At 38.1% G+C, this 15,502-nt stretch overlaps 1 protein-coding gene across 9 annotated transcripts in view; it reads right to left on the bottom strand.

Annotated features, from left to right (window-relative positions):
- Positions 1–9,641: 9,641 nt before the first annotated feature.
- The window catches only part of LOC121951210 (receptor-type tyrosine-protein phosphatase mu), a 211,096-nt gene continuing 205,235 nt past the window's right edge, over positions 9,642–15,502 (bottom strand). For all 9 annotated transcript variants that reach the window (XM_088085802.1, XM_088085798.1, XM_088085796.1 and 6 more), the window contains 3 exons: positions 12,743–12,906; positions 11,991–12,126; positions 9,642–10,598 (listed from right to left, as the gene is read on the bottom strand). In XM_088085802.1, the coding sequence (XP_087941928.1) occupies positions 10,545–10,598; positions 11,991–12,126; positions 12,743–12,906 (354 nt within the window). In that variant the 3' untranslated portion in view covers positions 9,642–10,544. The remainder of the gene's footprint in view (positions 10,599–11,990; positions 12,127–12,742; positions 12,907–15,502) is intronic.

The raw sequence follows: 15,502 nt of genomic DNA, 5'->3' as shown, positions 1-15,502 counted from the left end.
CCATCTGCATGAAAATGGAGAAAATATGAGATATGGATTTGCCTCAGATGTTCGAGCTCGACAGGGGCGCTTTTTGTATGTTGAGTCGGTCCATCGATTGATCGCTCGCTCCCCCTTGGCAGACGCTCGATGGCAGGGCTGGGACTGAAAGCAAATACGCTGAATTATTGGAAGTCAGCTCAAAACAGCTGCTGCATCATTCTCCAAAAAAAGAAGATGTAGGAATGATTAAAAGCTTTTAAAAATCGCTGTGAAATCGAGGTTTTTTTAAGATACGGCCAAATTTTGCCGATTTTCAGCCACTTTTGGATCAAAACAATTGGGGTATTATGTGGTAATGAATTGAACTTTGACAGATGATGCAAAAACACGTCATCCGACAAAGTACCGCTGGCTCTAAGGGCTGCTGCTTAAACTAAAGGCTTTATTTTCGCATTTTCGTTTTGCCCATGACCGCAGGAACAAAGAGTATACAGCTGGATCAAGACACAAACCTACCTTTCTCCCAAACTTGGACCGAAATCTGATCAGACAGTAAAACTGGGCAGTGCTGATGAAATATACTGTCATTGTCTCACCCAAAATGTTTTTACAAACACATTTTAGTGTCCTGTTTAGCTGTAATAGTGAGAGTTTGTAAAGAGGCATAGTGAAAATGGAGGCTGAAAAAACAGCAAAGGACAAAACTAAACAGTGCTGAACAAATATAAACCGAATATAAGATTCTGTAACTGCATTTCCTATTTCTCGCCACAAATGTTTTCAGAAACATGTTTTAGTGTACTGTTTAACTGTACTATGAGATTTTCTCATATACAAGTACAAGTTCATGATCACTCATCATGATGTAAAATCGTTGATCTGATTTTTAAAAAAAATCCAGGAAGCTGATTGCCTTGAAAAAGCTAAGTAGGTAAAACTTTTAATCTTAAGTTATGTTCAGTCTTTATCTAAATGTGAAGTTTATTTGTAATTTTCTTTTATTTACATAATTTTTGTGAAGCAACTTAAAAATGACAAGTGGAACTACCTTGTTGTTTCTAAGCGTTAGCAACTTCAGAAAATCACGTTAGTCTGACTTCACGAAGAGGATTTTGCAAATAATAAAGTTAGGAGATCTGTGAGTTCTGTGTTGTTGACATGTTTAAGAAAATACAAATACGATAGATTAGTTTGCAACCAACAGAGCACAGATACATACATCACAGTCAACGTACTAAAGTTGCTAAAACTTAGAAAGATTGATTTGATTAAACTTGATTAAGAATTATATTAACTTACATTTTTCTAAGCAACCAGTTTCCTCAATTTTTTTTAAGTAAGACTTAAAAAAAAGTTAAATCAGCTTCTCAGACTTTATCATTTTATTTCGAATAGATTTCAATGATCTTTGAGCAAATATTATGTTTTAAATCAGCTGGTTTTTATGAATATATTAAAGTTCTCAAAAAGGAAAAACTGAATGACAAGAAGTTGCAACAACTTAACAAAACCAAGTAAATATGACTGAACCTTCAGTAAACTTAATTAGATACAAAGTAAACACAAATAAAGACTAACTGAAACGTATACGTTTTTCAATGTAATTGGTTTCCTGGATATTTTAAATAAAACCAAAGTGACAGATTTTACAGTGCCGTGGGAGCAGTCACCGGTCTGGTGCGGAGCACTGTATTCTGGTAGTTGTAGGTTTTCTAATGCTTGAATAAAAACATCTTTTTTCTCTGGTCATGAAGCACCAATTTCAAAAATATTTGGGTCTTCCTATCTTAGTTTTACATGAACGCTGTATTTCCAGTAGAGAATGGAAAGCCACATGATGTCCACTTCTTCTCTCAGATAGATTTACAGCCCAGTCTGTGCAATTGTTTGTGGTAGAAAAGCAAGGGGGAGGTGAAGGCAGAGAGCAGAGAGAGAACGAGAGAGAAAAGAGAATAATCCAGTCCCTGGAGATGGAAACAGGCTGTTGTGCTCCAGTTGCTTCAGCTGCCCTTTGACCTGTGTGTGGATCTGCAGTTGTCTCGTTGTTGCATGTGTTGCACGCGCACACGTGTGCGAATCTGCAGTGATGTATGTGAGAGCACTTGGAGGGTTGTTTCAGGAGGAGGCTGCAGGCTGCAGTTCAGCGAGCGTCTTGATTATGAGAAAATACACCACTTAATCTGTCGTGGGCAAATTGCGGAGCGATTAATTATTCATCGGTGTATTCATTACATTGTTACATCAGTGCAGAGGAGGCCGAGTGTGAGAAAATATTATGTTCATAAATTCAATATGCATAATCGGGATGGAGAAAAGATAAATGTGCTCCTGGATCTCTCTTTGATACACAATTAGAAGAACTTCATTATTACAATACATACTTTTATCTTAATAAACACAAACCTGAAATATCTGCTCTCATCATCATCATTTCACTCTTTTCTCATTTGTTTTCTTTAGGATCTATGAAATATTGTCTTTGGGGAATAACTTCTTAATTACTTGAAGTGAATATGAGCATGCATGTGAGGATTTAATGTAAATGAGGATGTAACAGAGTAAAGATGATTGCTTCTACTTGCTGCTGTTGACTTGACATTATGTGACTGAGAGCTTTGTCTGCTCTACACTGCCACCTCCTGGACACGCAGCGCCACAGCGGCAGCAGCGCCCCGAAACATTTGCAGCAGCAACCTTGCTCTTCTCAGTTGCAGCTCATAAATAATTCATAAACAAATGCAATGCCTACCAGATTGGAAAATGTGAAACTCGATTCTTGCAATGCATGTCTGGAAGGAAAGTTAAAGTCAGTATTAAAAGTATAACTGAGGCAGTGAAATAAAGCAGAGTATCAGTTCAGTGTTTTTCTGTATCTTTTCAGATGTTTTATGTCTTTTTATGGTCATTTTGAGTCTTTCTGTGGTTATTATTTGCTTTTTTGTTGTTGGTTTTTAAGTTCACTAAACAAGTAAAACAACTATAAATAAAGTTTTTTATTATTATTATTATTATTATTATTATTATTATTATTAAATTGAGTTACATAAACAGAAACAGTAGGAAGTAATTTAGAGGTCCCAGCTTTTCCAACTGTGCAGAGAAATTTGCATTTAAGTCATTTTGAATGTCTTTGTAGTTATTTTGCATTTCTTAGAGGTTGTTTTGCGCCACATTTTGGTTGTTTTGTCGCTCTTTGTGGTTGTTTTGCATCATCGTCATTTTGAATCTCTTAAACTTTGTTTCTAACTTTGTTTAAATATTGTTTTCTTGTTGTTCAGGTTGGTTTTTTTCAGTCACTTTGTGGTTGTTTTGCCTTATTTAGTGTTTTTGTGTGTGTCTCTTTGAGGTTGTTGGATTCTTATCGCACTGTTTGATTTTTTTCGTTTCTTTGTGTTTGCTTTGAGCAGCTTTGTGGTTGGTTTGGGTCTCTTTAAAGCTGCATAATTCTCTGTGATCTTACATTTGCCGTTTTTATTCTGGATGTTTTGAGTCCGTGATATTCGTGTGTTTCTTTGAAGTCATTTTGCATCTATTTGTAGTAACTTTTGTGTCTCTTTGTGGGTGTTTTGCTTGTCTGTGGTTGTTTTGCATGTCTTTATGGTTGTTTGAAGTCTCTTTGTGGTGGTTTTGCATGTTATTGTGAATGTTTTGAGTCTCTGTGGTATTCTTGTGATTCTTTGTAATCATTTTGCATCTCTTTATAGTCATTTTTGTGTGTCTTTCGGGTTAATTTTCATTATTTTGAGTTATTTTAAGTATCTTTGTGGTTGTCCTGCATCTATTGTGGATGATTTGATTTGATTTGATTTGAACTTTATTTCTTTATTTAACTTATGTTAAAAAAAAATAGAATGATATAAATAATACCACAGATAACCACACAGATATTTTATTAAACGCGACATCACACTAAACAAAATATGCCTCCATCGCGCCCCTGCCCCTCTGGGCCTGTGCTCCGTAGGCCTCTTCAGTAATCTATCCATGCATACAGCAAATATTTTCCATACATGGATAATGAAAATGTGATTAGTAAAATAAATGAGATTTACATTTATTTATGTTGATGCAATAGGCCCAGGCGGACTCGGAGACCAATCAGCTAATGAACTCTGTAATTTTCTTGGCTTTCCATTGATTTTTTTTTCTTACTATAAGTGGGACAGTTCTGCGTTGCTGGTTGCATCAGACATCATTTACCGTGCAGCTCTGTGAGCCTGTGCGTGTGTGTCCAGATGTTGTCCCTGTGCTTCTGGACTTCAGCTCAGTGAACATCTGGTGTGGACTCAGCTCACATCAAGCCTCAGCAGCAGGAGCAGCTCTCAGCCTCCTCCATCTCCCTCATCCAGACTCATCGGCTCCCCCGGTCTCCTTTTGTGAAACACAGAAATAATTCACCAGCAATGAAATATGAAACCATCCCTGGTGCCACAGCGCCTGTAGCTCTGACCAACTGGAACAGTCTGTAAAGGGAAAAGATGAGACCTTCAGCTTCCATGAAGATGTGCCAAAGATTTCCTCTTTCTGTCCAACTAAGAGTCTTCAAAGCGCTGCCGCATCCTGTGGAGACAAACCAGTGCATTGAGGGCCAATAAATGTATTTTTTAAGAACTGGGATGCTGTTAGCTGAGTCTCTCTTTGAACCTGCAATGTGTGACGAAGGGAAATATGGAAATTATGCTGAGTGTTTAAAATAGCGAGTCGCTAATTATTTCAAGGCCGCATCTGTGGGACTAATAACAGCAGAGTTGCAAAGAGATACACAGTGTTTGCATAATATATGCTCAAATTAAACACCTAATTTGATTACTTGTAGTTAAAAGCAACTTGACACTGACCTCTTGTGGTTGAAAAGCTTCAGGTTTGTTGCAGAATGCGGTCAGAGGTGTGCTGTTTCACCTGTAACCTCACTGTCTTTACAAGTGCGTCAAATTAGCTCCGACTGCTGCTTTCACTTATCGGTGCAAGTAAATCCTGAGCTGCAGAGCCCCACAGAAATGTACCGATTAATAACAGCTAGAAGCAAAGGAGTCGTCCATCAAATAATTTTGTGAAAGCTATCCAGTCCCTCCCACGGGGATATTGAAGGCAGACTGCTCTTTCTGAGAGAAGTTTATGCAGTGTAACTGGAGGCTTGCTGGTATGAATCTTTGGACTATAACCTTAAAATGCACGACAGATTTGCATTAGTAAAATCTGCTCCTCCTGCATTTACACCACTGATGTGCACTGGACTGATCTGAACCCCCAAACTGCTGCAGAAAACTGCCTGGTGGCTGACGGATGATATGAAGAGGGTTTAACACTCATAACACAAAAATACTCATCTGCTGAGATTTTTAAACGTGTCTCATTGTATTATAATAATCATTATTATCTCATACATACATTATATATCTTATATTTTGGCATTATTCCAATTGTTTGATTTTATTTTCCAATTGTCTAGGTGCAATCTTCTGGGCACTCTCCTGCCATTGATGGTCATTGATGGTCATTTTTTCAATTGTTGGGATTGCTGTTTGTTTGCATTTCTTTAAATTGCCTGTTTTTCTATGTGTTTTTTGCCTAAATTCTATATTGTTTTGAATGTGGGATCAACCACACAAAGCACTTTTTAGTGCTGTGACGTGCTCTAGCAATAAAGTTTTTTATACTATACTACTACTACTACTTATTATCATCATTATTATTATTAAATTGAGTGTATAAACAAAAACAGTATATCGTAATTTAGAGGTCCCAACATTTCCAACTGTCCAGAGAAATTTGCATTTAATTTTAATGTATTTGTATATAATATTATAAGCGCCTGATTAGTAAAACATTTAGCTAAATCTGGACACACTACAAAGCGGTTTGGACTCGGCCACGTTAAAGGTTACATGTTACATGTGTTGCTTCCCTTCAGTTTATGCAGGTCATGATTATCTCTGGAGGAAGGTTCAGGAAAGTTACTCAGAAATATCACCAGGGGGAGACAAATCCACATAAATCAGAGGCCCGAGATCTTCACTGAGGCTCCAGATTTGGCCTTCTTTGACAGGCAGAGATTCAGGGAGAGTGCAGGAGCCACCTCGATATTTAGAGCCTGTGTGTTTGTCCCCTCCAGCAAAAACATAAAATTAGCAGGAGTTTTGTTTTTTCATTTACATCATACATTGATGCATAAAAGTTTAACAGAATGCAGGAAATCAATCACATTAATCATCATATCTACAATTATCTTTCCACTTAACACATTTAAGGCCGTCCCTTACCCTCTCTTTAGACGTGCACTTCTAGCCTCAGTCAGTTTCAGTGGAGAACTTTTGTGCCAAATAGTGACATCTGTGGCATTGCACTGGGTGACCAAACTGCACATTTTAAAGTTATTTTTATTTTGACGGTCCCAAGACACACCTGTGAGGTAATGATGCTGCTTCATCAGCATCTTGATGGGCCACACCTGTCAGCTGGAGGGAGTATCTTAGGAAAAGGAGAAGTGCTCACTGACACAGACTTTAACTTATTCGCAACCAAAACTTGAGAGAAATTTCTATTCTATCTATCGAGTGCATGAAAAAGTCTTAGATATTAAACTTAAATCTTTGAAAAATGAGATAAAAAACAAAAGTGCTGTGTTTAATTTTGTTTAGTAAATTGTACAATACTGTTTTATTTATTTTATTTTTATTATTAGCATTATCTAGATTGTATTTGTTCATTTATTTACTTATTTCACCTTTTTGATTTATGTTTTATTTATTTTATTTTATTCATTTTATTGCTATATGTGTCTGTTGTTGTTTTTGGTCTATTTCTATTTCTCTTCTATATTGACATTTTACATCTTGCATCCTGCATTATTTGTCCTATTATTTGGTTTTAATTCTATCTAAACTGTACCCTAGTTTTTTGGCTTTCTGTTGTTGCATCGCTATCTATGTATTCCAGTCTTCCAGTTTTGAAAAGGTGCTGTTTAAATAAGGTTATTATTTAATAATAATAATAATAATAATAATAATAATAATAATAATAATAATAATAATGACAACAATAACAACAACGATAATAGTAATAATAATAATTATTATTATTATTATAATCTATCAAGTAGGCAGAGTAGAAAGTATATAAAATTGGCTCCACACTGATGAACTACAACATCATGCAAACAGAACAATATAATCTATTATATTCACTTTCTAAGGAGCAATTCTGTTTGATGTGTACTTTTACTTCTGACAATTTAATGTACATTAAGCTGATAATGCATCTGTACTTTTACCTTGTTATGGAGTATTTTTATATTACAGTTCTTTTACCTAAAGGATCGGAGTACTTCTTCCACCACTGAAAATAACTCCATCACATTTCCAGTGTAAATGCACCAGTATAATAAGTTCAACTGATGTATCCACTGAAATCAAACAGCCTCACTCTACATTTAACAGTGAAAGTGTGTGATTTCAGTTTTTGTGACTGTGCTGCGAGTCCTTGACAAGCTTTTTAGAGGTGGGTCTTTGTTTTGACTCTGAAAACAAACTCGGGTCTATTCTGGCAGATCAGTCAGTATAAAGACTAAAAGCTTGGTGTCACCCTGGTCTGTTCAGCACATTTAGAAAAAAATCATCTGTAAGAATCTGAGGTTTTGATTCCAACTTCTCAAAGTCATTTGAACACGTCTCATGTACAACTTTTCTTTGTAAAGAGCCTTTTAAAAAGGAGTGTGCAGATGGGCCAAATGAAAATAACATTATATTAATATATTAATAAAATATTAATATTTCTGCAAGGTTATAATACTTGTGGATCATAAAAAAATTAAATAAAAAAAAAAAAAAATCACACCCAACAACTTCATAATGCATCCCAGCACATCAACACTAACTAAAGCATTAAAACATCACCACAGAGCTAAATCAACACCTCTGACATATTCAGCATTTATATAAGAGGTGCTTTTAGAGGCTGCTGTATTTTATGTCATTATGAAGTTAAAATTGTTGTTGTTACTGCGTTTTTAAGAAGGGCGCTACGATTTCTTGTCATAATAATTGTTGTAGGACTGTTATAGGACACAAAATATTTTTAGTTTAATTTACACAGTATCAGACTGAGAGAGTTTTCAGAAAATCATTTTGTTTAGTTTCACAACATTTAAAAATACAGAATTTGGCCGTATCATCGGCATTAGTCCGAAGTCAGATGGTTTACCTGTTTGAAGTGGCGTTGCTGTCCACTCAGGGTGTCGCGATGCGACTGTTCAGCCTGTGAGAACTTAGTTTTCAAAATCATTCAACAAATATGCTTCAAACCAAACTAGGTCCATCTGCAAAATAGCAGCAAAGCCATCATTGTTTTGGGACTCCCTAAAAACTTCCACAGGAGTGTTGAGTGTTGATCTGCTCTCTGCACGTCTGTTCAAGAGGGATCCCTCCTCAGTCGCTCTTCCTGAGGCGTCATTAGGTGTTTTTTTGGGGAGTTTTTCCTTTTTCTCTGAGGATTCAAGGTTAGCTGGATGTCGTGTTGTAAAGTCCTCGAAGGCTAACTGTGATTTGTGATGTTGAACTTTACAGAACAATTGAAATTGAATTGAAATGACTATTTTTCCATCCCTTTGGGGCATGCCTTGTAATTGGTTTAGAATGACCTTTGACTAAACTGTGAAGCACTTTTATGATTGCCAGTGGGTATGAACTGCATGTACTAAATAAATACATTTGCCTTTGTCCCGTGCATGTCCTCTTTGGTAATCTCTTTGCTTTTTGGATAAGATAGCAAAAATGTGAACAAAAGAGTTGTTTATAAACATAATCTTAGCCTTAAATCCAAAATTAAATCTACAGAAGACCTCACACCTAACTGTAATTTCAGAGATGACTTATTACTTTTTTAGTGGTCATGCACTAAAAGGTAGTTTTTTTTTCAACATTGGGAGAACAGATATGAAAGGTGGGATTTTAGGGATCCTCTGTCAGAAAATTTTGAGCATCGAGCACTTAATTGCTGCACTATAGTGATTTTTTCTGTCAATTTGTGCCTTCAGCAAAGAACATGCAGATTTTTGCTCCTCGTCCTGCCAGCACAGCTTCAACAGCAGCTGATAAATCCTCAAATTGACCATCATAACATTATTATAAGAACATATTGATATTAAAACGGACCAAATCAAGTCCAACAACAAAAATCTACTCAAACGAGGAAGGCATATATACTTCATACATGCAGCAAAAATACTGATCTTGTGTTTATGTATTATTCAATCTAGTTTGCCTAATTTTGCAGATTTTAGAAATAAACTAGCTCTTACTTTGTGACTCAGTCTATATTTTATATTTTTTAATAACTCTTATTCTGCCTTCTCACAAAGATGCACGCAGGTTATCATATAAAGTATGAACGAGCGCTCACAGGCTGAGACGGTCACGGAGCGCGCTGAAACATGCACTGCTGCATCCTGCAAGAACACACTCATCTCAGTGAAAACATTTTAGGGAGTCCCTCATTCTTACAGTAGTGTAACAGTGCAGCTGGAGACAAAAATCAGGAAAACTGATCAATACTGTGGCACCTTAAAAAGCTGATATCATGCAGGTGACTGTTCCTCCTCCTGTGTCCAACAGATGTCCCCCTAACGTCGTCTCTTCCAGCTCCACTCAGAAAAGAGGCAGAAATACATAATCCAATGTTTATATTGTAGATACATTTATATAATATCTTTTTTCTTTACAATGGAATTGATCTGTCACACAAGATGACCCCCCAAAAAAGAGCACACATTACAGTCAATAAACCAAACCTATAGAACATATGATTGTCACTTACTGCGAGTCACAAAAAAAGTACATACCGTGAATAAATAATCTACAGAAATATGTACAATATGCACAGCAAGAATTCAAATGGAAGTGCAAATAAAGCTTTGGATCCCTGTACAGGAAATAAGGTAAGCAGATGTAGACTGAGCCAGCTGTCCCCGACATGAAGCAATAATCATCTAGAAGTCATAAATTTACAGGACATTTAGTAACATTTAGGCTTCGAGCTCCTGCATTGAATGACTTTAATAATGAGCTGAGCAAAACAAAAAAAAAAAATCAAAATAAAAAAAAATCGGAGAGGATTAAATGAACACGTTAACATTATGTACAGTGCATCGCATTCCAACGGAAAACTGGAGAGTATTTCATCGTCCAGTGAGGATCAAGGCAACAACCACGGGACTACAGGCGGCTGAGAGAGATAGAGGCAGACAGAAAGAGGGATCCAGAGAGGAGGCGACTCACTGCAGAGGAGGAAAAAAAAAACCTCATTGTGCTCCTGCTGGCTTCCTTAGCCGGCACTGACAGAAACAGGCTGCGATATTTAACACTGTACAACTCTGTTACCTTCCCCCCATCAGCTAGAAGAAGAAAAGAGCTGGTCAAAGGAGCTGCGTGTTGGGTTGTGTGTGTGTACCTCGCTCCTGTCGGGTCGGTGACACACACACACACACTTAGCACAATGCACACATGTGAGCTGCAGTCTTCTGTAATGTTCCAAACTTTTAAGTCTCTGGTGGGTTCAGAAGCTCCGAGTTAGCCAGAGTTCAAGTACTCCAGTGCCACTTCATAGCAAAACTTGTACTGGTCCTGAGAGACAAGAGGAGACAGAAATATTAGAGACGGACACGGCCAAGCTGTGGGGGGCGGGGGGGCAGGACAGAAAAACTGCAGCTGCTACAGCAGAGCCAGTGGACAGTTTGATGACAAGTTGAGAGTAAACAGGCAGCTTTAACCTCCACTTCCTATCAAATCCACAACGTATGTTATATTTCGATGCTTAAATATTTATTTAGCACTGATTAATTCTGAAATATGCATCATGTAAACACAATACCCAACCCTTTCTCACTCCCAACTCGTCAAATGTCGCTATTTCGTGAGTGATGTCGGTGTCAGACACTGACACAAAGAGGGACGTTTCGCTGTGATATGAAACTGTGCAGCATTTTTTAACACTAAGCTGGAAAGTCCCTGTAGAGTGGGATGGTCCAACAAACCGCGGACTTTTACCTGGAAGCCTGCTGTTTGCATTGGTGCATCACCTGAGAATTGATTTATCTGCTGTGTTATGACGAGTGAGCACATGGAACCTGTTTATACCTGATATTAACATTTGTTTCAGTGATTTGAACACAAGTGGACAGCCAAGACTCATCACTGTTCACAGCCACGTCTGTCCCCGTCTCCAGCTGACCACTTGTCTGCGTACAGTTATTAAATTCACACTGTTGCTAGCTGCTTGCTTATCATGTTTGTATCAGTACAGCTGGAGATATTTCAGCAGAATTCACACGTTTCCTTCAACAGTAAGAAACGATGGACAGTCATGCAGCACCTTGTCCAACTAGTCCAGAAACGGGTAAGCTATAGACCATTGGTGCGCCGTCTCCAAATCAACCACCACGTCCTGCATTGATGACACAGTCCCTGTCAGGGACACATTAAGACGCATTTGCATTTACACAAAAAATATGCATCCAAATGCATCCCGGACCACCCTGGCGAGTCCGACTGATGGACTCACAATGATTACCGGATGCATGTTTTTAATACCAGGGATAAACAGGTTTCTTATCGACCACAAGTCAATAAGACTTTAGGGATTTTTAAAGAGGCAATCGACAAACTTTACACATGAGATCTCAAATCATCAGGATTATATTGGCTCAAGCTTAAAAATAATACATTAATGACAAAAAGCTTGTGTTAGAAACCGCCAGAGCGGAGTTAACAGAGCATTACGTTTAGTTGCATTACAGGAAATGGGGGACTTAGCATTTTTGGAGCTTGACCCATTAATACCAAGGACTAAAAGTCAGCAGATCTTGCTTTTTTTTAATATGTCTCTTGTGAGTCCCACAAGTTTATGAAAGTACAATAAATTGCTGGAGTACCCCCTTTAAATACCATCTGGTACTTTGTGAGGTTATAATAAACTCTTAACAAGTGTGACAAAAGTGCTGCTGCAGTGCTTCTCACCAGTAGGTCCACCATGTTGGGTTTATTGTTCCTTAGTGTTTTGACAGCGTGGAAAACATCCACAGAGCGCTGGTGCTGGAGCATCTCACACACGATGCTGATGGCGCAGAACGTCCCACTTCGGCCACCTCCGTTCCTGGAGTTGTCACAAAGGAGAAAGTAAAATAAAAAATCATTTAAGTTTTGTTTAATACAGAAATGACAATAAAGCTGATAGAGAAGTGCCAATTCTCTTTCACTTATAGACGTTCATTTAGCCAAAACATCATCATCTCTTCATATTTTAGGTGAGAACTGGAGGCCATCCTAAAGAATCAAGCCTCCTTAAATGCCTTCATTAGTATATTGTAACCTGCAGTCTAATTATGCACACACGCATGTATGCAAACACACTCACACTCAGAATTTGTCTCAATGTTTTTGTGGTTTATCACTGACCCCATTGTTTATTGCTTGTATTAAAGTATTATCATTTATTGTATTACTTGTAATTTATTGTATTACCTTTTTGACATATTTCTGTAAGTCCATTTGGGTTTCTAACCTCTCTGGCACATTTTTAAATTTTTTTTTACCTGTCTTCTGTTAGTGTTTCTCATGGTGCTAAATTGATAAATGAGATAAATGAAATAAAATAAGGAGCCAGAGCTTTGTGGTGCAGAGAGGCTCTTCAGTCAGTAGGTGGAGATGTTTCATTTTTAATCGCAGCACTGGATGAACATCCCTTTGCACTGAGTGGAGTGATAACTCACAGACAGTGGACCACAGTGCGTCCCTCGCCTCCGTCGTACTCCTCCTGCCACTTGTCCACCTGTCGAATTAGCTTGAGGAAGGAGCGCTTGGACATGGGCGTGTCTCTGTACATGGGCCAGCCGAGGAACTGGAACTGCTGCACCATCCGGTAGCCGTCTTGAGGCTGCAGGAGAAAGACACACTGGTTATCCCAGGTTACCACACAGTAGGGGAGGGGAAGGGTTAATCGCTGCGGTGCAAAGATGCAATCAGACTGTAAAGGTGTGGCTGAGCTGAGCCTCGATGGTGACACGTTGGACGAGAGACGGATGAGGGCACGAGGAGTCAGTGAGGAGATGAACGCGCAGACAGACGGGCTGATAGATGAGCACAGTTACAGCTGGAGACAGATAGTTAAGATCTGAGCTGCAGACACTCTAAATCACACTCAGACGCATCGATCAATAACACTTGTCAGTGATCATGTGTGATTAGATTGTATTATGCCTCTGCCGGCCAGACGCCGTTATAACACGCTCATGTGAGGAGTGATTGTTGACGGCCGCGGGCAGACTGGAGGGGTAAGGAGCTTATGCAGGTGACTGCAGGTGACGCTGGCGCAGATCAGATCCCCTCCGGTGCAGTTATGTCTGGTGGCTCAAAATTAAAGGGTCAGTTCACCCAAATGACAAAAACAAAGCATAGTCTGACTTTAGTTTTGAGTTTTAGTTTTGTTTGGTTAAGTTGAGCGATATCTGTCTCTTAGATTTCTTCTTTCACTCCAACTAAAAGTTAACAGAATTTGATTTGCGGTGCATAAACCTGTTTACAGGTTTTTTTAAAGAATACTTCACCCCCCAAATGATCATTTCTGTGAGTCACTCACACCGTGTTATGGTTAGTTTGTAAGAAAAAACACTTGTTTCTAATTGCCTGCGGCAAATGTAGAATCCAAAAACAAAAAAAAAATATGAATTGAAAACTTAGGGGTGCGTGTTTAAAAACAGCAAAACTATATCAAAAGATTAATTTTCAAACTCTCATACAATAATATAACATAACAAACATATATCCGGTTGTATGCTCAGTATGTTCCACACAGACAGCCCTTCCTGACGGGGAACTGAACTAAAAGTGAAACTTTGTCTGTGCTCTCTTTAAAGCCAGACTCCTTTGACAAAAACAGTAATTTTACCTCACTGGACACAGACGCTGCTGGTCTACCGCTGCCTCCATCAGTTAGTTAGTTTGTGTTATTGTGTGACTTTGGTGTTTCACAGGGTTAGTTCAGACTCACTAAAGTCACACAATAGCACAAACAAATTAACTTCAGGAGGCAGCGGTAGACCAGCAGCTGCTGAGATCATCGAGGTAAAAATGACTGTTTTTGTCAATGGAGTCTGGCTTTGAATGGAGCAAAGATAAGTTTCACTTTTAGCTCAGTTCCCTGTCAGAAGGGGCTGTCTGGGAAATACTGAGCACACCACTGAATAAATGAGACTTGGATTATACTGCTTGAAATGTATGAGAGTTTCTAAATGAATGTTTTGATACAGTTTTGCTGTTGCTAATTGTGGTCCCATGTGAATTTTTTTTCCAGTTTTCGGATTCTTCATCCACTGGATGCATGTGAGAAAAAGTTTTTTTTTCCCACAAATTCAACGTAAGAGGGTGAGTATCTGATATACAATTGGGGGATGAAGTACTGCGGTCAACATGCAGCTTTTACAGGGACCGCACCAATAAAACTGCTCACAGAAAGGTTTGTGAATCTATCCAGAGCAGTGGTTCCCACTATGGGGGCCATCTGTGGCCCTTCCCCGAGGGACACAAAATACATCTGAGCAGTCACAGGATGATTAAAGGAATAAGACAGAATTTGTTTCTTTTTCACTAATTTATGTAGATGTTTTTGTCATACCAAGCTCAATTTTTTTCTTGTGAAATAGTGAATAAAATTAATTTACACAACAGATAAGGAACATGATAACAAGTAATCAATCATCACAAGAATCCTGTTTACCGGTCCTGTCCAGGTTAAGGTAACAATTGTGGACCACTGATCCAGACAGCTGGTTCCCAAACTCTTCGGCTTATGTCCCTTTAAACCTGTGAATCTTTTGGATCATCACATTTTGCATGCTGCATTCAGATGCTTTCACTAGTATTTAAACATACAAACCCAGAGCAAATTGGATTTTTTTTGGGACAAAAGGGGGATGAGCAACTTTTTTTCAGGTCATTCCCTTGTTTTTGTTGTTTTTATAGTTTTTAGGTAATTTTGGTAATGGGTAGATTGTTGTACTTTTTACTTTTTTTGTTGCTATTTTTGTGAAATTTCTTTTTGTGTTTCTCATTGCCTTTTTTTCTCTGTTTTTCAAAGGAATCAAGCCAATTTGCTGGGAATTCAAAGAGTTAAAAACAAAGCAAGTCAACAAGTGACACCCCTTGATAGGTTCAATGTGAGCAGTAAAAAAACATATTTCTAATGAATAATCATTTGAAGACGTTTTGGGGACGTGATTAAGTAAAGCCATCCAGCATTTAACGAGAAAGAGGAATTATTACTGAAAAGTCAGAAAAATAAATATAATTTTGTGTAAAGGAAATGCATTTTGGGATTATCTTGTAACTGCTCAGCTCATTTCGTGAACCCTTTGGGGGGTCGCGACCTCCAGCCTGGAAACCTCCGATATGCAGTAATGAGGAGATTGTTTCTATTGTGCATTGTATTGGTGTAGAGAAGGAAATCTCTGAGACAAAATCTAAAAACTTGCAAT

This window comes from Plectropomus leopardus, chromosome 12 (genome assembly GCF_026936395.1).
Source record: "Plectropomus leopardus strain MGB_pleo_1.0 chromosome 12, ASM2693639v1, whole genome shotgun sequence".
In the NCBI taxonomy this organism is placed as follows: Eukaryota; Metazoa; Chordata; class Actinopteri; order Perciformes; family Serranidae; genus Plectropomus; species Plectropomus leopardus.
Note: the sequence above shows the minus strand (reverse complement) of the source record. Positions and strands in the feature narration are given on the sequence as shown.